The following is a 25697-nucleotide window of genomic DNA, read 5'->3' as shown; positions in this document are numbered from 1 at the left end:
GTGTATGACGCAGTTTTTGCTTGTTTATTTTAGCGTTATTCAACCGATTTGCCTCCATTTTAAAATCACATCTTTCAAAATATCTTTAATATGGGTATAGAACACCCGAAACTGCATGGGTGTCTCCGACCAACTTAGAAAGACTGTTCGATGTTCTCCGATTGACTATCGAAATATTTTTTCCAAATTCAGAATTCAAATGTTGCCAACAGGATAAGGAATATATGTTGACTATACATTACTGAAAGTGATGAACATCAATGAAATCATTTCAGTTCGTGTTAGTAAAACGTTCAAATACCATATATTTATAACTTTTCATCCAGTGTAAATACATACTTGGTAGAAGTGATTTAAATTTTCTAGTCTCTCCGCTAAAATATAGACCAAATCATAACATGCTGTGCGTTTAAACACCGTGTTTTTTACACGACAGTTCATTGGTCAAAATCAATCTTTTACGGCTACATCGATACAAGAAGAACAAGGGCTAAAGATCAAGACTGAATGAATAACCATCGTGAATCGACACTTTCTAAGAAATTGACACCAAAACCAGGTCTCCCCAGATATGCAGTAAGCGTATATGTAATAAAATAAACTCAATCATTCCTGCACAAAATATGAGGACAACTCGAGGGTTCATCGCTAACTGACGGACTCCATATAAACTCGAACCCTACACTGAACAACCTAATGGAAACTACAAATCTGGCTGTTACGAAAGCCTAATTATGGTTACAGTACTTACTCATCTTTTCACTGTTTTATGTATTTATTTCTAAACGATTTTTCTAAGTGCCTTAACATATTTATGCAAGGATGAAAACAATTAGAGTCACTCTGAGATGCAATGTATTTACCGTGTATTTTTTTTGACAAAGTATGTACACGAACAGTATGACAGTGATATATGCCAGTGATATTATAGGAATGTGATATTAAAATTGGTTGACAGTAGTCAGATGTTGTATTAAAATGAATGTGCATGCTTTGGTATGGTTGTGACACATGCATGTGATATTATACGAATGTGGTATTAAAATTATGCGATATAACCCGAAGACACTGTATACATATATTTAAAAGTCTGGGATAGATATATGCATTTTATATTACATGAATGTGATGTTAAATTTGTGGGAAAATTGTTGGATATTATCCAGGTGTGATATTAAGAGAATGTGATATAGTGTTTTCATGCTATAGCATGAAAGTGACTTATGCATGTAATATTAAATTGAAATGAGTTATGCTTGTAATATTATGCGAATGTAATATTTAAAATGTGCGATAAAATCTAAAAAAAATATGAGACTGTGATCTGGTAAGTACGTGCTATAATTTGGGTGTGATATATGCATGTAATTTTATCATGGTTGTGATATAACAATGGGTGATACATTAAAGGGTGTGATAATTAAAGGGTGTGATATTTGAAGGCTGTGATCTTATATAATTTGCATGCTAATTGTATTAAAACTGTATATTGCCGGGTTATTATGATAATGATAGAGTATTTACATGGCATACTGTTGATGGAATATGATGTTGATATTATATTATACAAATAAGGAAATTTAAGAGCGTGATATTTTCGAAAGGCGATTCTTGAACATTGTGATACCATAAAGTGTAATATCATGTTGATATATTATTTTGTTATAACTCAATTACATTGACAATGCTAAATGCACGTATAGGGTAACGGTATATATCAGTACTGTCAAACTTTCTTGTCCCCCAGCGGGGTGACTCTACCAGTACGGAAATACACGGAGATAACCGATGTCCGTGCGCATACATTCAATATAAAGTCAACATTAACAAAGTGAGGTTTTATAGGAACTTGGGAATATCAACAAGATGTAAATCCTAAATGCCTTAAACTTGCGGTTAATCGCAAGCTGAAAAATTTATTCTTCACATCGTGGTACTCCCTTATTACAAATGCTAGCAACAGTCAATTTTATAAAATCTTCAAAACGTCATTTGGCTATGAAGAGTATCTTCATTCAACACCAAAATCATTATCATATCCATTTATCAAGTTTAGAACAACAAACCGTAGACTACCAATAGAAACGGGCAATTGGAATAGAATACCAGTCAATGAAAGGAAATGCCAAACATGTAACAAACTAGGGGATGAATTCCATTTTTTATTCGAGTGTGACATTTTTGATATCGAGCGTAAGCAGCATATAAAACCATATTTTAACAGACATCCAAACATATATAAACTTGAACAGTTGGTAAACACAACTAATAAAACGGAATTTTTGATTATGTGTACAATGGCATTTGCTATTCTTAAACAAATTCGTTAAAACATTACTGTTCTTATTTACATATTTTTGCATATATTAGTTGACTCTCCCATTGCAATTTACCCATTTTATAACCTGTAAACTATAACACTGTTTGAATCCAATCCTCCATGTGTACTATTTATTCTGTTAAACGGGACTATCTGGTCTTTAAATATTTGATACACTTGAATGTATGTTATGTATTTGAATACTCAATTTGAGCCTCTGAATTGTATTGTCTTTATCAATTGCCTCAATTCTTTCATGTGTTCGAATTTGAGTGAAGAAATGTGTTGACTTGACTAGACTCATACACATTCGTCTATATAACATTTCCGCTATCACTTCCTGTAGCGACTTCGTAAGCGATTTTATAAAATAAATAAACACAAATTTCATTATTTCAATCAAAATAAGTCATTGAATGGTGTGTTAAACTATCAAGAGAAAGATGAAAACAATGTAATATTTGCATTTTTTTGCAATTGTTAATGATTTTTATAGAAAAAATAAACTTGGACGCATATCTAACTACCAAAAATATTCGTACGACATACTTTGTGTCCTGGTTATGTTGACTCTTGAAAAAGCAACAAAACGTTCCTTTTTCATATTTGCATTAATTAAGGTTTATATTTCATCATTTTAAACATATGTTCATAACTTCAAAATGACTGGTTTTAGAAAATTTGCGGTGCCAAAAAGAACCTGTGAACCTTTCCCCAACAAAATTTATTTATTGTTGCAACAATGTTTTTACTATTCTGCAGGTTCTGCCCGTTATTTTGACGTATCTTGAAAAAGAAGGATATTTGTGCTGCAAGGTCGAGCCGGACACGGATGATGATTGGTCGGATGAAGAACAGCCGCGCACCAGTAATCACCTATCAATTTATCGCGGACAGAAAGATGAGCAAATCTCAGCCAATCACAGGCAAGAGTTTTACAACTTAAACGCTCGGTGTGACAAGAAACACAGCAATGTTCCAAATAAAGAAAATGAAATCTGCCCACCAACTAGAAGAAAGAGCTTGTACTTCATATTTCCAAAAGCATTTAGTGGAAATGAACCTTTAGAAAAATCTGATTTTCAACCTACAGCAATACCTTCAACCAGTTTCCAATCGTCAAGCAAAGTAGGTCCATTCGTTCCAAACCACGAACCGCAGGCAACCCTAAAATTCTTGCCAAACGAAAGAAGTTCAGCGGTTGAAAACATTGCAGTTGTCAAACCATTTTCTGATTCAACCATCGACATGTCCGAAAATGAGACCAGTACAGAAACAGTGCGACAAGTTCCAAACAGTTATGTCCGAAGAAGCAGTTCTCTATGCGGATCAACTCGAAGTGGTTTCATTCATTGGTTTGGTACTAGGTCACGAAGTTGTGATCGAAAAATACCTGATACACATTCATCGCGAAGAAGTGCAGATTTTGTCAGGTCATGTTCGCCAACGCAAGAAAACCGGACAAGGAAAGTCAACGTGAAAACGGTTGTTGTTTATACCAAACGAGGAAAAGTCCACTAGCAGACACACTAACTCAGGGGCAAACTAAAACGAAACAATGGAAACTTCAGAAACTAGCCCAATACGTTTAAATCTAACCAAAGACGAAGATATGCCCAAACATCAATAAGAGACCACGCTAGTAAATAACAACATAACGCACCTAGGCCAAAACACCAAACAACAGAAGCGACACAATACAGCAACAGCAACATAACACCGCAAATCGTCATTGCGAATGTTTAGATAACCGTCTTGTTGCGATTTAATGTATCATTCGCAATCGCACGAATGTAGATAGCTTTTTTATGTAATAATTCATATTTCGTGTTGACTAGTATCTTTGCTTGAAAAACACGTATCCATTTTAATTAGGTACTAAGTATAATCTAAGTGCTACTGACAACATTTAAAGTGAGTCCTATTTTGGTTATGTATAAGAGTTTGCTAAAAAGCCATCTCATTTAATACCATTATAGAACCTTATGTACGTAACGTTATGTTTTTCTAGACTAATATATCTTAAAAAAACACATTTGATTAAAAAATATAGTTATCAAACATTGTTTGGATTCTAATACTTGTACATGATATATTTTGACAGATAAGTTATGAATCGAATAATAATTTGGGTGGTGAATCTGTTTTAAAGGCTTAATTATCTACAAATCATTTTTCTTACAATAACTGTTATTTTAATTCATAATTAAAGGGACACAGTAAATGTGGATGCAAAACATTTCAATGCATTATTTTGTTTAACTCATTTTACTTTGATAATCAAAAGTAAACCAAAACAACAACATATCACTGTGCACAGATAAAAACATAATAAATTCAATACATAACTACCAAAACCCCCAGTTAAAAAACGCCAAAATAACGATTATATGTTTTTTTTCTATACACAAATCATACCTTGTTTGTTTTTGTTTTGATCATTAAAGTCAAATAAGATAAACATTAAAGTTACATTAATATAAAAAAAATTGCATCGACCAATAGTTCGCCCCTTTAAAGGTATACAGTCTAAATAGATACAACAAAGAAACGCATTAATTAACATTAACGTATTTCGACCACGTTTCAGCCAGTCAGTTCGATTTGTACTTTTTACATTTATTTTGCAAGAATCTGTACAATGCTTCAAATGTAAAAGCAAAATAACGTGAACGATAGTGTTAACGTAGACACATCTGAAGCGAAAATGTGTGAAAACATATAACTATTCCACTTGTCCTTGTTTCTCTCTTAAGAAACCATATAGTTCCTAACTGACCTTTGCGTACACTTAGCTTATCGACTGTGGTCATCCCGCAATCGGATTTGTATAATTGGGAAATAATAATAAAAAAGTAAAAACACTCATGGTATTCATAAATAATCTATCTACATATGAAGTGTAACCGAACCATCTTCTTTAACGAGTGGTGGTGGCCGCGCGTGCGGTTACATGAACATTCAGGTTCGACACAGGGCAAAGGCAGGGAGGTTGGGAGTGAAAAACGACTATACAATACAATCTATTCAAGTTTAAGTCATTCAAAAGGCAAAAATAATGTGTTTTATCAAGGTTTACGTTATAAATAGGAAAAACTACACGTGTCTTAGCCGCTCAGTCCTCAGCCATTTTTTCTTTTTACATCTCGGGTAAATAATTTGAACTTTCTCGTACTAAAAAGGCGCGTAATTTACCACGACCAAATCGCGATGGATTCAGTGTGACATTGATATTTAGGCAAAACTTAAAATAACAGAAATAAAAAAATCCCGATCTTCCTAATCTAATTCGTGTTAAGGGTGAATTTGGAAACAATTAATTATGCTGAGGCCTAACACTTGAGGATGTTTTTATATTACAAATAATCTATTAACATCAGTAAATTATCAACAGCTTAAACCTTTATTTCATTCGTACGTGACGCATGCGTGAGCTATTTGGGGAAACACTTGTACAGTTGAGTAGTCAGTGAGATTTTGCCCTATAAAGCGGACAGCATACATACTCTTGATAGCGTTAACAGTGTTTATGCTACAATGAGGAAGAGATATGGGATATTTAACAAACGTTTGTTAAACATGGATCTTTTCCACTGAGAGGTAAGCTTTTAAAACATAACCGTAAAAAGTTATATGAAAATAATGAATAAGTTTTCTGTAACTTAAGTTACCATTTTATGTAAATCATAATAGCCATGTGTCATTTAATGAACAGGAAATATGCACTTTTGAAACATACAAAATGGCGGATAAGTGAACAGAGCTTACACTTAAATGTTATCTAATTGACCTCGCAAAGACCGCTTATAGCTTTTTTGAGCTTGATTTGTCGTTAAGAATAAAACACTACGCTGATGAAAGTTAAACATAACTTTGATGATTCATTGTTATTTGTAATTTTAATCAATTAGAAATAAGATACAAGTCGTCAAATTGATATGCACCATATTGAAATACATTCTTTATTTAGTTTTGAGGTTTAACATAAGCATGCATAATACATATATATCAGTTGTAACATGTGAAGGTGTAATACGATGTTGAGCAACTTTTACGAAAGATTTGTTTTATCAAATTTCGAATACAATTTTTTTTTCTTCTGGAATTGTCTTTATACGAAATGAATATGTTTTGTGTTAAAGTTGACCATGTAAAGGCGGTGACCTAAGCATTTATTGATATTTCGGCTTGTAATTGAAGTTGAATAATCCTGCGTAATTCATTCATTTTTATTTGTTTTACTTTGTAAGTGAATCATCATGGATGTTCGTCTAGCATTCAACGGAAAAGCTGGGAAGCTCAACGAACGTGTATTTAAAAAGTTGAAAGCAATATGCCAGCCTGTCATAGCAGGACAAGACAACACAAGAAAAGGCAATGCAAGAACTCTTGTTTGTAAGTATACATAGTAAGGTTAAGAGACGTATTAAATAAAAAGTTACTAACGCATGAAGTAGGAAAACCTAGCCACGCATTAAATAGAAAAGGTATCCGATGTATTAAAACACACACAAGGTTATCCACGCAGTAGATAGACAAAGTTATCCATGCATTAAATAGGAAAAGTAACCCATATAATAAGACATATACACAGTTTCCTACGCATTAAGTAGACAACGTTACACATGCATTAATTATACAAAGTTTTCCACGTATTAAGGAGACAACGTTACACATGCATTAATTATACAAAGTTACCCACGTATTAAGTAGACAACGTTACACATGCATTAATTATACAAAGTTTCCCACGTATTAAGGAGACAACGTTACACATGCATTAATTATACAAAGTTACCCACGTATTAAGGAGACAACGTTACACATGCATTAATTATACAAAGTTTCCCACGTATTAAGGAGACAACGTTACACATGCATTAACTGTTAATGACAGTGAACTTGTAATTATTAGCCTTTTACATTATATTAGTATACATTGCATCAATTTGTTTTAACCTTATCTAAGGTAAAGTCTACTTACAGTTTTAAATAAGTATATATTGTCGTTTATTGCCATTTGTTTCTGTACAGCACAGGGTGATGTCCCTTTGTACGACACGCGTCTTGTTATACGCACGGTGGAAAAACCTTGGGCGGGTGATCTCTCTGATGAAGAGATAGAGGTATTGAAATTGATTGGTATAATGCAATGGTATAGTTAGACCGTATTCCGGCGTTAGCAAGCCGCTTCTCAGCTAAAAACTGTTACCGAGCATAGTACGAGTTTAACACTGTATCCCGTGCGATTAAAGCGATCTACCTGTAATAGTAGTTTACATGTGTTTGTATTAAAACATTATTTAGATATATGAATATATATTTGTCAACAATGGTGATGTATCCGTGTATTTCAGAATGACCTAGAACAAAGAATTCTACATTATGCAATTGTTCCCCAAGTGGCGTACTACAGAAATGAACAGTAATATGTTATTAAATTTGATAGTTTGCATTGGAAAGTGCCTAGAAGATCAAACAAATCTAGCCAGTATTAATTGTATATTTAGAAGGGCATTCAAAAAGTACTTAGACATTGAATATTTAATTGAGGATAATATTTATAGTTAAGAATTCTCACAGAAATTGTCTAACTACCTATCTTCATGTGTACACTTTCTATTCTAAAATATGTGAGCAATAGCAATGCGGAGCACCCAAGTAACGTCAAATGACTTTGTTTATTATTTGCGGAACAGAATTTCATTTTGCTGATACAAAAATCACGAAATAACAATCTTACCATCGTGTGTGAACGTGAAATGATTTTATAATGGTAAACGTACCTAGTATGTTTTATAAATCACTTTGGAAATGTTGACATACTTTAATACATCAGTAAGCGACTCTGTGAAGAATTAACATTTCAGAAAGTATCGACAATCCAGGCATTAACGTAAGGGAATTCTTTATGATTTGTTGACGAAAAATGTAACCAAATACCATATCTATCTGTAACTTAATATCCCTTTGTTAGAACTGTTAGCTTCGTCTCACCATACTTCCGTTGGGGCAGCCTGGAGGAAGTAATACAGAAAGAAGCGGCAAAAACATCCGAGAACACGACGGAAAAACCAGCGGTGGAAATCACGGAAAACGCAACGCAAAAACCACAAAATTTAGGATGGAAAGAAAAGTTAAGAGTACTTTATCAAATATGCTGCGCCATTGCATATCTTCACGAGCCGCCAAACTGTGATAGGTAAGTGAAGCTTGCACACCTGTTGCAATATCTCTAAAATCAACAGCGTGTTTGTATTTTACGAACATAGAACTATCTAATTGTACTTAGACATGGAACTTTATATACTATTTATATACAATTTGCTATTATAAAACCTCTCTCGTATTCTGTAACTTAAATGTGTATTAAGCGAACAAAAAGTCAGCTTTAATCATATTCCATAATTAATCATTCGAAGATGACTGCAAGCGAAATATATTTGTTTAGAAGCAGGGTAACATAATACTAAGAGATGAAACTTATTTATGGATTGCCCAATGCTAGTGCTTATGGGACTTGTCAGTTCTACTAAACAACAAAATAATTGTCTTCCGGGAGGGACGTTAAATGGGGGTCCCGTGTGACAGTGCTATACACTGGTGCACGTTAAAGAACCAGGTAGTTCTTACCAGTGTTACATTCCGTCTGTGCATTATGCTCTTGTCAGTATCGTCAGGTAATTTAAAATTGAGTAAATGTCCGCAAAGAACACTTACTATTTTCTTTTTCTTCAGGAAACCTGTGTCCCACGGCAACATAAGCATGAAAAGCATTCTTTTGGATGAGCGGAAGAACGCCCGATTGTTATATTTTGCACCTACATCGGACAAAGGAGGAGTTGGGGAGGAACAGTTTCAAGAGGACAAAAACAAAGATGTGCAAGCCTTCAAAGACAGTATGTTCTGCTTTGCTTAGGTGTTTGAGCAATTTTGTTGTATCTATTTTAACAGCGATACTCTATCTTTTATTTATTTGTGTTATTGTCATTGCCTTTAAAACATCAGTCACATGTTTTAAATTATCCTCTTTATATACTTTTGGTAATATTCAGTATTTCTTTATAGGCACACACTAAATGTTGATATCACAACATAATATATATATTTTAAATTTAACGCAGTATTATCAATTTATAGCCACGTGGCCACAATTCTCAAGTGAAAAAGCGCAAAAATATCGCTTATTTTTTATCCGACACAAATTATCTGTTTGTTTTTTGTTAAAAACATTGAAGTCAAAGGAATTAAAAATAATATTTTTTTTTTTTTGCATCAATGTATATTGTGTGCCATTAATTGATAGCATTAAAACAGCAGCTTCTCATTGGCTACTATTACTACCTAGATGTTAATAATAATAACATTCAGCCTTGATGCCACCGCCATCAGATTTAATTGATTTCCTGATAAGAAATATTCACTATTTGGTATATGTTGACGGTATTGTGTTTTTGATGTTGGTATTTATATATCTGTAAATGATGGGTTCGCCTTTCTTGAATGTGTGGGGCTTAATTTTGCAGTAGCATACGAGGTCTTTAAACATGGTAGAAAGAAGATAGCATCAGATATACAAAAGGTACGTATGAACTCCTTCCACTGTCTCATTTCTTCACTTTCGTTTGCTCATATGGACATAAAGTGAGAAATGGAAGAATATATGTTTTATACAAAACCGCGGACTGAGATTACGCTTATATTTTTAAAGTGGTTGTGTTAAAACCCCATTGAATTTCTTGACCCTTCAAAGACGGCAACCCTTATTTAAAACCCCCCATAATTTTATGCATTGTTTTTCATGCATTTAATATTTATTTTTTCGAAGTTGCTTTGTTTTGTTGTACGTCTCTGTTTTAGGCTTCTATCAGGCCTTAACTATTTTATTTTTAACAAGCCAATACCATTTACTTTCCTACTGGCATTGTCCCCGAGGATTTCGCCTAACAAGCCAATCATGATTATTTAGCTTTCTATCGGTTTCTCTTTAATTGTTTTATTAACAAGGTTCCTTTGAATGGCAATCGCATAAAACGTTTTCTTTGACCTTTTCAGTCTGTAACGATGGAAGAAATCAAAACAACACTGATGGTAAGAATATGTCTCACATAAAAATATGATATTCATTAATGTTTGATATCAATCGTTTACATAGTCCGAGAGCCCTTGGCTGTGACATGCCCGTTTTGTGGCATCTTTTTTACCATAATTGTATAATTAGTATGTAAAAAATTAGCAATAATTATGTTCCAAATCCCAATCATTAGTTCAATAAACTCTTATAAAAGCATTACACACTGAACAAATTCTACAAAAGTCTGTGCTATTTTGAAATCAAATTTTAATCAAGTCAAGAACTTTATTGGCAAATCGCGTTTGATATTGGGAAAAACTAGTTCGAATCATAATCATAATAAGGCTCAACTACTATGATAACATTGAAGTAAAAGGCACAATAAGTTACTAGAATTCGAAGCCTGTCGATAACTGTTACGACGTTCTTTTGAAAATCAGTGTAGTAACAAATGAAGAAATTACTGTATCATTTTTCAGTCGTTACTAAGACAAAGTGACATCAAATGGTGGACTGCATCGTCAAACATGAACACAACGAAAATCAAATGTGATATTTGCTGCGTGAATAAACCCGGTATGGTTAAATTTTCAAGTTTAATTACAATGGACGTGTTTTAAAGCTTTACGTGGACACAAACCTTTTAAATTGCATTATGTAATTGTTGTTCAGGGAAAAATTAATTATTTTGTTTTCATGGATTGTTTAGTGGTCTTTGTGGCAATTCAATAAAACATAAATCATATTGACGTTTATTCATTGATAACTTTGACTGTTGTTAAATGATTTGAAAGGCGTTTTAAATAACTTTTTATTATGCACCAGCTTATATAAATACAAATACATCGTAAGAGACAATAATGTTGAATTGAGTTCAAATGACACATCCTTGTGATTTGAAATATGTTACATGGATTGTTATCCCCCCTCCCCAATAAACCTAAATTGGAAACCCCAATTCTGCGTTTCAGATAGTAATAAACGATTCTGGGTATGCGTTCCAAATAATGCCAATTCCGTGCCTACTGTTTAACGCCCTCTTTAGTCCCGAATTCATAAAAACCCTCATTAATATCTACTGACAGTAGTAACCTTTCCGAGAAAGAAACAATATGTCGTTGATTGCTGCAACTGTGACGCACGTAAGAGACTATTTATGTTAGCTCCCTTGTACAAAGGCTTGAAACACCTCCCGATGTAATAGTTGTGTGTGAGAATATCGAACACATGTTAATATTTATATTGTTGAACTATTGATTTCAGAAATGTTTTACAAAAAGCTTCAACACGATCAATCATGTGTAACCAAAATCCAGATGTGCGTTGGTTGTTTGTGGAACTGGCGATACAATCCTGTCAAGTGCCACAGCTGTGATCAAGGGAAAATACAGTCTCCAGTCGGTGAGTGATTGTCAGAGAGCAAACATATGTAAATTAAACATTGTTAAGCATGTGGGAAACACTGAAAAAACAAGACCATTAGCTGTCAATGGATCTAGTGATATAATTATGTCAAGTTTAAAAATAAACATTTAAAAAGATGCAAAAGTTTACACTAGTTTAATGCATAGTGTGGCGGAAATATTGTGGCGGAAATATTATATAGAACATATTGTACAGGAAATATTCTATAAAAAATATTGTACAGGAAATATTGTACAGGAAATATTGTACAGGAAATATTATATAGAAAATATTGTACAGGAAATATTGTACAGGAAATATTGTATAGGAAATAGTATACAGGAAATATTGTACAGGAAATATTATATAGAAAAAAGTATATTTACTAAAATAGTATATAGGAAAATAGTGTAAATTAACAAGTATGCTAAAGAATGCTTTAACATGTTTGATAAATTTATGTTTAAAAATGGATGAGTAAGCATGTTTTAGAACAGATTTAGTGTCTCCTTCACATACTCTTTTATTGTAGGAAATAGTTATCGAAACCTGCATTTTGTTTCGATGCATCAATATTAAGTTCATGCATATTAGTGAAATCATGATAATTGCTTTTTTTATAAACTTATCCTAACCCTACTCCGGCTTGAGTGAAATTTTAATATTGATAATTTTAATTCTGGTTCGAGTAGAACTACTTACTAAGTTTCGATGAAAGTAGGACTAATTTATGGTGCTGCATCAATGGCAAGAGTTATTTGTAGTAAATTTCAGACAGCGATTACTTCCCTTCAGGGAAAGCCTCTCCGCAGGGTGTGTCGTCGAACGAAAGTATCCCAAACGAGAAAACAAATGCATGAATACAAAGGAAATTAGTTAGATTCACTGCAGGATCGTAGTTTACTTGTGGCCATATAACAGCATTTATTCACTAGTGAGTGCATCAGTATGACAATATGTTAAATTGACCATTCCCGAAATTAATATATGATACAATACGATACTGAAATCAACAATTGTCTTAAATCTGTTAACAAAGAAATGAACTATACTTCTTTTAGCCTTTCTTTACGTGTTAATGACATTGAAATGGACTTGATCATTTTTGGAAGCTAGTAAGTCAGAACAATAATAAAAAAAACGCATCTATCCGGTAAGTGACATCTTTGAAACAAAATAATATCAACAGTGAAACAATCCTATGTTTTTCTCTATGGCTATTTTAGGTGATAGCTGGGGCGCTATTCTCATCGCAGGCACAGATGACAAACATGACGTTACACAACATTTTGAAGACGATATAGGAAAGATGAAAGATACACTTATTACAGAAGCGACTTTAATGGGTGTATGGTATGTAGCTTTCTTTTCATACTTTTTATCGAAAGGCATTTCAGTTGAATAAGCGCGTATTAGTGTATTTATTTATGTCATTATCATTGTCGATGTCGCTTGCTCCTTTGGAGTACATTCATTAAAAGTGTAGTCACCCACGCCATTGTTTTACATGAAACTATGTTTCTATTCCAGGAACAATGTTTTTACAGTGAAGACGTCTACAACCACGCACAGTGAACAATTGGAGAAGGCGTTCAGCAATATTGATACTCCTGAGATCAACACCCTCGTATTAGTCTATTCAGGTCATCATGGGGAAGAAGGATTCAGAATAGATTCTGACTTGTTGACGGACGATGCACTTGAAAATAAAATCAATGGCCTTAAACATGTAAAGAAAGTAATTTTATTTCTTGATTGCTGTTTTCCAAAGAAGCTGAATTTGGGAGACAAAACTGTGTTGCAGTTTAATGCAGTGAAACGTGAACAAAAAGCGTCCAGTGGAAGAACAGGTAGCCAATTCATAAATGAAATTGTCGATGCATTGACAAAATCCTGGAAATGCGGGTGCTGCCAGAATTCACCTATCATCAGACATTTCGACCTGCAGGAATATTTGTCACGGCACGCAAATTCTGATTCAACAGAACCGTCACATCAAACATACACAGCAGGGGAAATTGACGTCATTCTTACGTTTAGAGCGGTTGATTCCGGATGGCTGACTGCGTTGGAAAAATCCCTAGAAAGCGACCCAATACAAGGTAAATCAATGTTGTCGAGTACGATCTCATATATGTAATCACAGTGTAAATTAATGTAAAGAGAAATGTACAGCCTAAGAAACTTGAAGCCGTCTCCATAAAAAAATCCACCAATATTCGACCGGAACAGAACGTTATGAACAGAACGAAATCAAACGGTTATCTGAGAGACCCAAACACGCTCACAAAGATACATAAAATTAAAATTTCACAAAGACCTTCATAATATTAGACATAATGAGTTTTCCAGGCTTGCACACTTTGTCTTGCATGAAATGCATTCATACTATTCAAGCAGATTGACTATCCAGATATGAAACCGTCTCAACAAAATAACATAATCGCTGTTAATTAACAACATTTAGAATAAAAGAAACATCAGCATGCATTGAATTAACTGAGCATTGAAATGTACTTTAGTTTTTCACTAACGAATAATTTCCAGTGAATCATTTACATAATTCAACCACCACAAGTAGAAATGCGGCTAATGGTAAATATGGGATAGACATACGATACGACTGCATAAGGAGTCCTTTGAATAAGTTAACCCTCAGATAGGGGTTATGAATAATTTGCGTCTGTCTGGTCGCATACCGAACATTTGAATCCAATGTAGTATCAACAGTATTGCGCATATAGTCGTGAAACATTCTAGATATTTTAGCCAACATGGGCTGTTGTGTAACTGCCTATTCCGTCACGTTTAAACCATATGCTAACAAGATTTACGGCTTTTGACTCAGTGTATCAAAGACTGTGTCAAATGCAGATACTTAAATATTTTATCTTCACCAATGCAACTATACAACATAGTGCTAATTTGATTACAGAAAAACGTGTCACAATTATCAAAATATATTATTTGATTACTTTCACGACAGTAACAGTTTCCTAAAGCGTGTATAAAAAATATTCCTCTACTTACATGGCTCATTGTTTCTTTTCAATTTTCAGAATTGAAAAAGGAACTGGTTAAACTATATAAAACAACAAGCACAGTTAGTATTCGGCTTGACATCGATGAGGCACTTGAAAAAATATATGAAGAGCCTAAACTTACATTTAAAAGAAATGGCAAAGACGAAGAGGACCATATATCTGAATTAAATAACATCTTTCTAAGCAAAGACGGCAAAATAGTTAACACAGTATTCGTCGTAGGCGAGCCTGGCTCAGGAAAGTCTTCGCTATGTAAGAAGATAATTCATGATTGGTGTAAAACAGAAGAGGGAAACTTCGGACAGTCAGGAACTGAATGGCACGACATATCAAGTCAGTTTGAATTTGTTTTTTTTCTAAGTCTCCGCGAGGCGAAGAATGAATGCAAAATTAAGAATATGATATTGAAAAATGTCATAGACCGGATGGGATTAGGACAAGAAAGCGTAGTACAAGATATATTGCTTGGAGACATTTTGAAATCAAACTCCTGTCTGCTACTTCTTGATGGTCTAGACGAATGGCAGCATCCGGAGCAATGCAATTGGAATGAAAGAATTCCCCATGTAGACACATCTTGGGAGAACTGTACCATACTCATCACCACAAGACCGTATAAATTGGCTGAGCTGAAAATAGGCAACTCGCAGATTGACAATCATGTGATGTTGAGAGGAGTTACGTACCCTATGAAGCTCGTTGAAAAAATTGTATCCAGATTGAATGAATTTAACGATACTAAAACACCCCTGGATCCGCTAAAATGCATACAGGGCATACAAGATGAAAACTTGTGGCATTTTAGTGAATGTCCAATTGTGCTAGCTCACATCGTTTGGCTATGGTACAAAAGAAAGCTTTCGGCAAATATGAAGCATTCCGATCTTTACGGAACGCTGTTGAAGGAGCGATGGTTAGAATATTGTGGGAAGAGCAGTTCATCTTCTAGATCAAAATTCAACGACGTGATATCCGCACTAAGCAAAATAGCCTTTAAAAAGTATTTTGCTGATGATGACATTAACACGATTGTGTTTGAAATAGATGAAGAGGATAAAACTACTTTCGAAAGTCAAAAAGCTGCATCGCTTGAATCTGGCATTCTATCTTGCTTCAATGTTCCAGGTGATCATCCACAGTACCATTTCCTGCACAAAACATTTCAAGAGTACCTAGCGGCGCTGTTCATATCAGAACAAATTGCAGAGAGCTGTCTGCATATCAAACATATATATGAGCACCATAGAAGAGAATCTGGACTAAGCTTGTCACAGATTTTTCTATTCCTTTGTGGTTTGAGTACAAAGGCTGCTGAAGATCTTTCAAAAACAATGAACGAATTGTTTACTCACTTTTGCGATAAAGAATGTTATTCCGAAGAGGACTCGTACAAACTCCAGGATATGATTTTGCAAGGTCAAATAGAGCTAGACAAGGACGATGACTCTGGAGGGAAATTGTGCCTGCAGCACATGAATCTTGGTAGGTTCTACAGACTTAAAGGAAACAAGGCAACCATCTTAGAACAATATATGACGAAAAACCAATCAAGCATTGTGTCATTGTATATCGGAGGGCCAAGCACAGTCATTGCATCACCCTTAGCGAGCAGACGTGACAGAATGGTTTTAGATTTAGAGAATTGCAAGGATCTTAAGTTCTTTCATTTATGCTATACTGGTTTTAAAGATGTCATTGGTTTGAATCTGAGTAATTTAGTAGAATGTGGTTTAGAATTCAAAACTCGCCAGCAAGCTCCAAACCTCACATCTACCTTCTATAACTCTGATATTAATTGTTTGAAAAATCTGAGAAAATTTAAACTGTCTAATTTGACGGACTTGAGCTGGTTACATGAGGGTTCAGAACAAGAGGAATGCCTTGATTTACGCCGACTAGAAAACCTTCAACACCTTACTGAACTTGAATTAGGAGGACTGTCTACCTCAGACGTGGTGCATCTACAACTGATGACTCTACACAAACTGTCTGTAGGATTTCTTAAACTAAATCCAGCACAGCAGCTAATGGCAACGTTATCGGCACACGGTACATGCCAGGTAAATATTGTTTAACTGATGTTTAATTATTAAAGAAGCAGATTGGGTTTTATTGAAAATCTACAACGACAGCAATGAAAAGTGCATCACTGTTAACATTCCCTAGCCTCGGCTTCAACCTTATTCTCTTTTCAGAGTCATTAAGATATTTAAACAATACTCAATCATTGTCACTATGATTTACCTGTCATTCCGATGACACATTTAAAGGCGAGTGTGTATTTTAAGCCATTCTTTTATGATAATTATTTATCGCAGACAATAATTTGAGTATTATGTAATTTGTGAAGAATTACCATCAGACAAGCGATTACAATTCCCGTTACACTATCCAAGCAGTATTTGCATTAGTACTATACTTTCAGCTTTAGATTTTATTTGTTCAGTGTTGATAACTTCAAAATACAGTTCAATGGAAATATTTATAGTTAAAGTATAAACACAATATTGTTCGTATAAAACCTAGCTAAATCCAATTTATATATATTTAGTCTTTCTCTTATTTCTTGTGCCTATTCGTGATTAATATAGACACGAGTGGCACGAATAAGCACTTGGAATTAGAAAAAGCATGACACTGGCTTGTTTGTTTTGTTGTGAATCTTACAAACGCTTTACCAAAGAATTCGATTCTTTCAGCAAATGATGTCTTGCAAGTGCTAGTTTTTATAGACTTTTATATCAATAAGTTTCAATTTCGTAGGGATTAACACAAGGTAGTTGCGTTACATGGTTAATTTGATATGTACAACATACGTCTACGGACAATGCGCATTATCACGCCTGGCCATTGACAAGTTTAATCCTAAAGCTAGTGCCTTTACAAAAGTGAACAAGTAAAATATATCATGCTTAGTTTGTCCCTGAAGTTTATTGTGTCCTGCTACTTTTGTTGTCACGGTAACCATCGCTTTTTTAAAAAAGTATAGTATCCGAAAGTTATAATTATTGATGCATGTCATAATAATAACAAAACATTATTCCACAGAATGAACGAGAAGGGCTCTTTTCTCATCTGAAGCACGTATGCTTGGAAAATGTTCGTATGCCAGAGGAGCAGTTCATCCGACTTTTGCAGTCATGCATACACGTAGACGCAGAAAGTTCGACATGTGAGTTAGTGACGTGTTTCGTAGAGCCGGACGAAAATGTAGAACAGCTGCAGGCTGTTTTTGAACAGCAGGTTACACCATCCAACTGTGCAACAAGCATTCAACTTGTTCGTGTGGATATCACTGCAAAGGCATTAATTCGTCTTGTTGATATCGTGACCAGATGTGGCCACCCTGTGAAATGTGAGTTACATAGCTTAAAACTGAGGTCAAACCAAGCTGTTGAACAACCGAACATTCCGATAGTTGTTCCTCAGCCCATTTCAGCTGATTATACTTCGGAATTGAATTTTTTTAATATCCAGATGTCAACGGAACAGATTTGTCAAATTGTTGGTATAATAAGTCATCTGAACCATTCAGTCACATTAAGGATACATGCTTGTTCCGAAATATTAAACGAAAATAATTACCTGATGAATCAGATGGTACCTCCACAGTACGCCTCGCTGACCTGTGCCAAGTACATTAATGTTCAAGGTATGGACATATCGGAAAATACATTTTGGTACATTGTAAGCAGTGTGATACAATTTGGATTAGATTGTGGGTTGTTTCGATGTACTGTGCTTCCAAACGGAGTACCGCATGCGGACAAACTTCACTTTTTACAGGTGGGTAATCCCCACTTGCCAGCTCATACAGCAAAAATCAGATTGAATATCGTATCAATACCACAGGACGTGGTTCAGTGTCTCGCTTGTCTAGCGGTAGAATCTGAACATTTAGTTGAGTGTAAATTAAACACCTGTGAGATACCATTTCTTTCCGATGACAGGCCGTTGAAGGAAAAAATGGACGACTATGCTTCGCTCATGATCCAAGAGTTTGTCAAGGTGGATCCAACCGCCAAGTTGCCTGAACGTTTTAATGCGGACCAAACATGGGACATTCGTTTTAAAGCTACGCCAAAAATTAAGTGATTAATCGTTCTACAGAATGTTATCATGAACTTATTATTCATTCGCAGCCTATGTAAATTCGCTGGTATCCTCATAAAATAAGTATTGACAAATATTTAAACAATTTCATTGAAGGCATGCAACAGGGATATCAATGATTCTCCGAATTTGTAAATAACATAATTTTTATTTATTCAATATAAAGTCAAACACGACGGACAGACCTGCGTTCTCAACTTCTCTAGCGATTTACATTTTCAAATATATTTAATATAAGGTAATCATAAGGTTTTGCGCAAGATTTGTGAATTTGGGACAGGCAATGCTGCCCAACTCCTCGGCTTTCAATCCAGTATCAGTATATTTAACTGAGATTCGACCTCCTATGACAGCTGGTTTTCAAACGTCCAACGGTTCGAATGACCGCAGTTTTACTTTATATGTTTACTCGTTAATGCAAACGTTGAATCATTGATATATATTGTATCTGTTTGATTTTCATGTGAAACAGCTGACATTTTACACTATTGTGAACCATGATCCTTTATGTCATGAGTGTGTTCATTACAATGTAGCGTACAATTATATGATATTTATTTTTGTTTTTTGAAAAAACTAGTTACATTTTGGGAGGTTTTTCACAAAGAACTCAACAATGTGCTGTGAACTTTGAACACATGTTCGACCCCAGGCAGACTTTTAATTGAGATTTGCAAAGCCTGAAATAGTGACATAGCCGGTTTCGGGTTTAAAGTATTTATTAATGTTTATTTTATGTCAAAATAGAATGCCATTATTCAGTCACGATATATTCAAACATTATCAACATGAGCAAGTTACTTTCTGATATGCATTGACGAATAAGACTGCATTTATTATGGTAAGGTCTCTTCATGCAAGCGCTATGTTTTAAAGATAAAAGTGGATCTGAAAACTAATTAGCTATTAAGTGTAGTCATCAAAACCAATTGAAATTTTAAATTAAACAATTATCAATTTAAGCAAAATAGTATGTTTTTGCAGAGTTAATCCCTCCAAGGAACGTGCCTTTGTATTTCTACAGTTGACTGATTACTCTCTAAGGGCCTAGAATCCAAACTCACTGAAACGAAGAAACAATAAATTAATTGTGTTGGCAACGATAGCGAAATTTTGGTGGGAATGTAAAATAAATATTATTTATTGAATTTACTGAATATTGTGTGCGTGTGAGGATGGGTTAGGGTTCGGAGAGTGCTTTCGGTAATGCAGCAGTCAATTGTTACCACGGCTCTCCCGGGTCCAGGGGTTAGTCCACTTAAATGGCCGTCAACGAGTCTTTTGACGTTTATTTTTAAATACAGAAGACTTGAGACTGGGATACATAAGAATAACAAAACAATAAAAATCTATCCTTGGTCACTCATTATTGAAGCTAGTCCGGTATACCAGGGATAGCGGGCAAAATGCTGGTAGTTTAGTTTTCGTGCTGATTTAAGCAGGGAATGGGACTTACCTAGGATGTTCACAAGTTGCTTGGGCATTTTGGGGGGATTTTACCAGCAGTTTGTCTCAGCAGGGCAGGGATAATACCCGGGATTGGCTGGACCGAAAGTTAAAGTCCCGCTATTCCCCGAACCTTGGGGGCGGACAGTGGTTACAATTAACTAGTGTATAAATTGTTTATATAAGATCAAAAAGACACATGAGTATTCAATAAATACGACATACATGTATAAAATTAGGTCTTAATGAATGCTGAATAATTTCTCTTTCTTTTTCACAATTTGCAATGTTTACCTGTCAATGAATAGACTAGCTCAATCACTGTTCATTTATTTCATTCAGTATTTCATTCAATTTTAAAAAAGAACAGCATTGTGACTCACGTATTTAGAAAGTACAGAAAGTAACTATTCTGGTTTGTTTTTGTGTGTTATGTGTCATAATGCAGATCGTTCAGAATATTCAAAATGGCCGCAACAGTCGGCATGACATCAACAAATTGTTTCACCTACTTCAAGATCTTGTTTAGCAGCTTAATATCCCAAACAAACGTTGTTAAACCGATTCTTAACCGTTTAAACTTATGCCATCAAACAAAAATTGAGAAAACCCTGTGAAATAAAGTAGAAATGGCAATATTTACATTGTGTCAGAAGCGTATTGGAAACGGATGTCGGAGAATTCGTACCCATTCAATATCGTACGACTGTCATATTTTGCATTTCTTTCCAGCCGAATTATCGGCGAAAGCTCATGAAACAATAGTGTAGTTACCGGTACGAAATCTCCATACATCCGTGAAAACCCGTGTATTGGAACGCGAAGATGGATAAAACGGGAAGTTTCTAGCAAAAAGTTATCAAAATATGAAATTCAATATAAAATAAAAACATGCATCTCAGATAAAGTCACCGTCACAGAATTTAATCAGACCTATTCGCTATGCTTCCAAACTCGGAATAGGATTTGTTATGGATCAAGTTCCTTATAAAGAAAATGGCGTCCAATGCTCGCTTGAAATCTTCACCAAGTTCATTGTGGCGCGGAATGCGGATTAATATATTCAAGTTTGATTCCATAAGTATTTAGTTTCAGCGAAACTTGGTGATTTTGTCGGATGAAATATTTCTTCAATGACAAAAACCATTTTGCCACCTACTGTATTGCATATAATTGAAACACGCTTCCCTATTAAATGCAGTACTATTTTTTAACGCATATCCATATATGGACGTTCCGATCTAAAAAGTACATGTACCCCGGGTGTTTCCGTCATGAATTTTCATTGGTTTAAGGAGGTCAAACCCCGCCCAAAACATGTACAATTTGCTTGCCGGCATGCACGCGCTTTATATAAACAATGTATGACAAGCTTTTCTGGTTTTTATTTTCATGGTTAAGTGGTGCTTAAATATGTTCATACCTATCACTCCGGCTAAAGGAAGTAGTTCATTGCATACACGTACAAACCGTAAGGAGGGCTTGTACAGACACACGCTTCGCTTGAAGCCTTTGTTCTAAAATACGACATCGATGTTAATTCTTGCTAGTGACTACTATTGCACATTGATGAACAAGATGTAAGATTTTGCCGGGAAATCCGACGCTCCATTTAAAAGTTTGTGTAATTATTATGAAAATTGGACAACAACAAAATAAGTTGTTTTTTAGGCTGGTGATTATACTTTAAATTCGTCTTTAATAAATGAAATATTATAGTATGCGTATTATGTTCTGTACAGTAAATGCAAACGTACAGCATGGTGCTGATGATGATAGTCACGATGATGCGACGACAACGGCAATGATGATATAATAATAACAATGCTACGACGACACGATAGAGATGACACGATGACGACGATAGTGATAATGCGACGACGACGAAAACGAATATTATGATTATAAAAATGATAATGCGATGACGAATTAGATGATGATATTACTAATGATGATGCGACGACGGCATGATACTAATTATGATGTGACGATGACGACAATGATCATGACGAGGTTTTGATGCGTTGCTGATGATTGATGATGTGGAGGATGATGATGAAGGTGGTGGTAGTAGTGGTGGTAATAGTGGTGATGATGATGATGATGATGATGATGATGATGATGATGATGACTGCTTCCAAACACCAACAACCGGACTAAGTTCAGATAATGAGTAAAGTTCATACGTTATAAATGCATAAACACTGTGACTGAGAGGTATTGCATTGGGAAACAGTTCGAAAATACAATTTTGATTGGTTGGTTTTATTGCATGAAGACAATTCATAAATCAATATTTATTGTGTCAATCCTTGTAATAGCTGTTAAATAAACAGTATTTCAGATCCCTTCAAAATACATGATAAAATTTACATTTGTAGACATTCTTCAAATACACAAATTGACTAAAAGAAATATAGCTATTTTACAAGCTAATCTCATCAAAACACAAATATTCAACAAAAAGTATCTTAATAACTGGTGCAGATTGTTATAGTGGTTTAGTGTTCAGAGTTTCATGCAAATAGTATCTATTATCTATTTCAATCTGGTTATGATCTACACAAGAGTATAAACTTAATGTAAGCATTCTGTGTTTAAAGATTAGCACGTCAAAGTAAAAAAAATAAATGTATTCAGAAATATCAAAAGGTTCACATATTAGTGTGTGTTTTGTATATTATCATAAGCCTGAATAAATGTTTCATTTAATTTTTCCTATATAATTCAGAAGTTTTTAAATCCTTAGATGAAACATGTACAACTGGATATATAACACAGTTGAAACTGTACAAACATATATATTTTTATAACGAACCTTACATACAAATGTAATATATTTGGTGTAATAATATTTCGCATGTAATATCAAGGAGAATAACAAAAATAATAAGATTTTCAAGTTCTGATTCATTTTTACCAAATTTAATTTATCATAATTATAATGATATTCTCAAGTATAACGTAAATAATTTCTTCATGCTTTTATAATCAATGACAAATATATTCTCAATGTTCGAAATTCATCCTGTACTAAAGATTTTCAATAAGGCCGATATTTGATTGAAATTAAGTACATATATTGTACATCAAATATAAAATTAGATCACACATTTCATAAAATGGTGTCGGTTTATCTGATATCTGATGCAAAAAAAGAGATAAGGTTAGTGTCACGTAGTTCAGTACGAAGGTACTTATGCAATATAATATTGACCGAGTATAAGTCGGTCATATTCTTGGAACAAGGTGTTTACTATTGTTTGAGCTAATTATCCATAGTTGGTGTTGAAGTGGAATTGACGTCAATACTATTATACACCATCAGGCTTTGTCGTATAAGGTGGTTCTGGCCTGAGCTGAGCGGGTTTCTCTACACTTAAATCTATAGGATCACATCTTGTGTAAATTATCTTCAATAAATGTTAACGCGCTGCTGTCTTCTTCATTACTTCTCAGTTACTATGTCACTATAGTTACCTAACAGTCACATCGTATTACCTCATACAATTGATAAATAAACAGTAAGGCTTACACACAGATGTGGTTTTGATATGTTAGAATAGCGACATACCAAATAAACACAAATATTGTGTGAGATCCTTTAATATACTAGTGGCGTAGTACATATAGGCCTTGTAGGCCTGGGCCTACAACTTTTTTTTAAAAATGACTAAATTTGAATAACCCAAAAATGCAATAAAAACTAATAGCTCAACAACTCAAAGTTTTTTATTTCAACCAAATCAAGTTTGGTGTTTATTTAAACTACGTGCAGTGTGTATTGCTTGGTTTTATTGTAATCGTTGCAAGTATTATTGTGTGTGTGTTATGTGCATATGAAAGTCCCCAAACTCCCAAAGAATCCTTGGGCCTACAAGTTTTTAGGTCCTAGCTACGCCCCTGTATAGTTAATAAATACATTCTGTGTTGCGAACATTTTGTGCTAGAATATAATTTTAAAATGTTCAATATTTTCATAATTTACCTAAGCCATGAGATTTTTCCACAAATATTTTACCAACGTTATGTTATGGATATAGATGAATAGATTCTCAAATCAATGCACATTCATTTGATCTACTGTCGTTCAATCTAGAATGGTGTTATTGTAACTCACCTTACAAGTTAAAAAAACCCCACTTCTACTGAGTTACTCTTCAGAGTCTATATCACAAAATCCGTCTTTATGATGTTAAAAAAACTCTGGCATACTATCCGTATGACATGTGACAGGAGGAACACATAGTATCCGGGTAAATTCTAAGTAGTCAGTTTTTTGTTTAAAAATTTCAAGTGCACCGTTTTATTGAGAATGCATGAAATTATATTCTTTCCCTATTTGTAGGACTCCGACTTGGATTTGTTTACTTTACTCCCTGAACCATTAAATCCTTAATATCAATTAAGAAACGGATTTTTTACTTATCCGTAGTGGTTTTTTAACAATATAATACACCAGTCAATTGTAACCACGGCCCCAGATCCGGGGGTATACCTGGGATAGCCGGGAAAATGGGCCGTGTTTTTACCTTCCAGGTGGCTCCTCAGTGCCTGGTGAATGCGTTGGTTTTGTCTTCGCAAAATATAGCATGGATTGGGTCTAACCTAGGGTCCCTGGGGTGCGGGGGCATTTGGCGGGGATTTTACCATCTCTTCGTCCCCGCATGGCGGGGATTTTACCCGGGGTTGGCTGGACCAAAAGTCAAAGTCCCCGCTATTCCCCGGACCGGGGGGGGGGGCGTGGTTACAATTGACTGGTGCATAACGGCTAGGATTGTAAGGCTCTATATAGGTATTAAAATGTAAGTAGATTACTGATAACCGCTGTGGCGAATTTTACCATTTGTGCAGAGTACGCTGGGTACCAGGACATGGCGAATTTTACCACAGCCGTGTAAAATAGTAGACTGTAACCTAAAAAGTTGATTCCCTTTTTATTTTGATTGACAAATCGTCAAACCTTTTTACAGTCATTCTCGGACATTTTAAGTTAAAAGCCGTTGTTATTATCCCCCGGCGAATCAAAGGTTTCGAGACGGAACTTTGAACTTTTATTTAAATACTCAAGGCCTATTACAGGCATACAGAGTTAACAAACAAAATGCAATAATAAAATGGAATGACGGTAGATAACATAACATACAGAGAATGACATGGAAATTACTCTCTACAACACTACAACAAGACATATGTACAATGAACAATGACAAAATAGTTTGCATTAGAAGAAAAAAAGAAAAGAAAAAATGGAAGGTGGAGTTGGAACTCAATAAAATTTATCTTTTTAATTTGA

General features: G+C 34.6%; 1 protein-coding gene across 2 annotated transcripts; it reads left to right on the top strand.

The window, feature by feature from the left end:
• The first annotated feature begins 5795 nt into the window (after positions 1 to 5795).
• LOC128221926 (uncharacterized) lies at positions 5796 to 22031 on the top strand. 2 transcript variants are annotated; one of them, XM_052930612.1, is made up of 14 exons: positions 5796 to 5920; positions 6571 to 6715; positions 7355 to 7446; positions 7678 to 7745; positions 8298 to 8522; positions 9059 to 9219; positions 9847 to 9902; positions 10376 to 10411; positions 10874 to 10970; positions 11658 to 11795; positions 13025 to 13151; positions 13329 to 13900; positions 14858 to 16902; positions 17891 to 22031. In XM_052930612.1, the coding sequence occupies exons 2-14, from the start codon at positions 6580 to 6582 to the stop codon at positions 18935 to 18937; spliced, it is 4800 nt and encodes a 1599-aa protein (XP_052786572.1). In that variant the 5' UTR covers positions 5796 to 5920; positions 6571 to 6579; the 3' UTR covers positions 18938 to 22031. The 2 variants fall into 2 exon arrangements, with proteins under 2 accessions (XP_052786572.1, XP_052786573.1); XM_052930613.1 differs by lacking the exons at positions 5796 to 5920; positions 7678 to 7745 and having other exon boundaries at positions 6684 to 6715.
• The last annotated feature ends 3666 nt before the right edge of the window (positions 22032 to 25697 follow it).

The sequence above is a fragment of the Mya arenaria genome, chromosome 16, assembly GCF_026914265.1.
Source record: "Mya arenaria isolate MELC-2E11 chromosome 16, ASM2691426v1".
Classification (NCBI taxonomy): Eukaryota; Metazoa; Mollusca; class Bivalvia; order Myida; family Myidae; genus Mya; species Mya arenaria.
Note: the sequence above shows the minus strand (reverse complement) of the source record. Positions and strands in the feature narration are given on the sequence as shown.

Excerpts from the sequence above, each read along its gene's own strand:
- LOC128221926 (XM_052930612.1), top strand. The coding sequence starts at position 6,580 with ATGGATGTTCGTCTAGCATTCAACGGAAAAGCTGGGAAGCTCAACGAA. Across the intron at positions 7,447-7,677 it reads TCTCTGATGAAGAGATAGAG|AATGACCTAGAACAAAGAAT; the intron begins GTATTGAAATTG and ends CGTGTATTTCAG. Across the intron at positions 9,903-10,375 it reads TAGCATCAGATATACAAAAG|TCTGTAACGATGGAAGAAAT; the intron begins GTACGTATGAAC and ends TGACCTTTTCAG.